This window comes from Empidonax traillii, unplaced genomic scaffold (assembly GCF_003031625.1).
Source record: "Empidonax traillii isolate 1590-97213 ecotype Southwest subspecies unplaced genomic scaffold, ASM303162v1 scaffold3485:size17097, whole genome shotgun sequence".
In the NCBI taxonomy this organism is placed as follows: Eukaryota; Metazoa; Chordata; class Aves; order Passeriformes; family Tyrannidae; genus Empidonax; species Empidonax traillii.
In genome coordinates, this window is record NW_020958678.1 from 6,782 (window position 1) to 9,400 (window position 2,619).

Genomic DNA, 2,619 nt, shown 5'->3' on the forward strand with positions numbered 1-2,619 from the left:
CGGGATCAAGATTAAAACCTTCCGGCAGCTTCGCTGCGCTGTTCCCAAAGCCGCTGGCTCAGCCCCAGCCCTGCTCTCTCATGCCCGCGGTGCCCTCACTGTGCCGTGTCCCGGTGTCAGCTCCACGGTGCCGGGCAGGCTCCAGCCGCTCCGAGTGCCCCGAGCTTTCCTCGTCTGCAGCAGCTCGTTTGCTGCTCTGAAGAGTCCCAGACTAAGCCCCAGGTTGCCGGGGGCATCCGAGATAAAGTTGCACAAACCTTTCCCAAACCCTCTGACTGATTCCTTCCGGGTTCTGTGTTTCAGAGTGACGTGGGCTGCGAGCAAAGAGCCATCCAGGCTCTGCAGCGGTTCCGAGGCACCGTCATTTTCTGATCCCCACGGGACCAGTGCAAGCAGAACAACCTGCTCTGGCCGTGAGGGTGGCCTTGCCCGAGCCCTCCAGCCATGCCAAAGCAGACATCCCTTGTCCTTTTGGGTGTGTAGCCCCTGGTGGAGCCGTTCCCAAAGCCCCTCAGAGCTGGGGCAGGTGTTGAGAAGGCAAAGTACATGGCAAAAGGCTATGCTGAATTTCCCGACCTTGGAGAGGGACAACACAACTTGTGAGCCTGTGACTGCTAAACATTAATTAAAAACGCAGTCAGCTTCACATGATGAGTTGGAAGGCCAGCTCAGGGACAGAATCCCTGTGTGCCCAGTGTGGCAGGGATGTGATGAGCAGAGGACTCTCCCCTGTGGCATAAATCTGCCACTGCACAGTGATTGCTTTGTACTGCAGCAAAGTGGTTATTGCCAGGGATGTAGGAGGAAACCAGCGGAAATGGAACTCAATGTAATCCTCTTTTCCTCTTAACTCTTCTGTGTCCTACGTAGTGCCTATTGAAGTCTTTTATGAAAGGTGAGAAGCCAAAGAAAGAGAAAAAAGAACAATCTTTGCTGGGACTCCACTGCAGACAGAAGCAGCCAGGAGACAGCATCTCTAAGCATAAATACTTGGCCATGGAAATGGAAAAGCTCTTTACAGTAAGTTGTATGTTTACTGAACTCTTATCCAAAGGGAGCTGGGATGGGCAGGAGCAGTGTGTCCCTCACCGAGGGGGCCACTTCCCTACCCACTTCCTCGTCCCCACGTTGTGTCCATGCCCATCTTGCACAGCCCCAAATCTTTGGCACAATGAGAAGGGACGTGTTGAACTGGTGTCTTCTCACCACAAAGCCACTTCCTTCCTGACAGCTAGTGGTGAGCGCCATAGGCATGACCCTTCCAACACTCTGTGCTGCTTCTGCTTCCCTTGGGCTTTAGATAAAGTGCTCTCCAGCAAGAGAAGGACTATTTTTTTGCAGCTTTTCTGCTTTTTATTTCATTAGCAGAGACAAGCTGTTGAGGGCTTGTTTTCACCATTTCTGAGAACTGATTTTCCCTGTGAGGACGGCAGCCAAGGCTGCCCTACCGAGGCACAGCGCAGATCTTGTATGGCTGCGGGGCCATCGTGATGCCCATCACGCACTGGAGGCTGAGCGTGGTGTCCGGGGGTGCCTGGAAGGTGAATTTCTGGAGCAGAGACGTGAAGAAGAGGAAGAGCTCGGAGCGGGCGAGCAACTCGCCCAGGCAGGCGCGCTTCCCTGCGGAGACAACAACCCACGGCATCCTCAGACTGAGCTTTTACTGACGGAAGTGATTCTGCCTTCCCTTAGGACCATGGTCCCTGATCCCTTCCCAGGATGAGTTTTGCAGCCCAAACTGAGAAGGTGTGTGATGCTGGCATGGGAAACAGGGGTGCTAAAAGCCACCTCCCCAGGGAAGCTGCTGGCTGGGGTAGCCTGGGGTGGCATCAGTGAGGCCCCAGTGAACTCAGCCATGTGGGAGCAGCAGCACAGAGCGATGCTCCTGCCCTGGTGCAGGTGTTCCTGGGGTATCTGGAATTACAAGGGATTTTTCTTCATCCTTATCTCCCTTCTTTGCATTTAAAAAGAGAGACAAGAGCAGGCTCTGAGAGTGGTTGTGCTGCTTTGGGATGATCAAATGGCCACTGTTAGAGCGGCATCTCCTGGGTGCATCTGCCATTTCCATCACTATTTTCTTCTCTATCTCCATCATGCAGTTGGAAACCCAAAGGCCCGTGCCTCAGCACAATTCAGCACATCCTACCAATAGAAAATGCCAGAAATGATTCCCTTTTCCAGAACTTCCCGTCCTTCAGGAAATGCTGCGGGTTGAAAGTGTCGGGGGTTTCCCACTCATTTTTGTCAAACATCACAGAGGTTATATTTGTCATCACAATAGTGCCCTAAGAGGAGAGAAAGAAAAATAGATCACACTTGCCGTGGCCCTTAAAACAGGAGGGGCAGATTTATCTTCCAGTCTCTCCAGGAAGAACATCCAGAGTCAAATTCTACTGCAATTAGTTGTTTAACAACCCTTGCAGGGCCAGGGTTTCTTTGGAGGTGCAGTGATTATAGAACCATGTTTTGTCCTCCTCAGCATCCCTTTGGTCTGCTGTAATCTCGGGCCAGAGTTCCTGTAAGAGCTCTGTGAGCTGGGATCTGTGCCCGGGGGGTGTGGCAGCCTGTAGGGCTCTGCACCATTGGGGGAGCTGGAGAATATTGGTTGGTTGGATGGCA

The 2,619-nt window shown here is 52.8% G+C and overlaps 1 protein-coding gene across 1 annotated transcript in view; it reads right to left on the reverse strand.

Annotated features, from left to right (window-relative positions):
• Positions 1–1,444: 1,444 nt before the first annotated feature.
• The window catches only part of LOC114072571 (cytochrome P450 2J2-like), a 4,877-nt gene continuing 3,702 nt past the window's right edge, over positions 1,445–2,619 (reverse strand). Inside the window, exons 4-5 of the mRNA XM_027910448.1 lie at positions 2,147–2,285; positions 1,445–1,620 (exon numbers count right to left, since the gene is read on the reverse strand). Coding sequence (XP_027766249.1) covers positions 1,445–1,620; positions 2,147–2,285 — 315 coding nt within the window. The remainder of the gene's footprint in view (positions 1,621–2,146; positions 2,286–2,619) is intronic.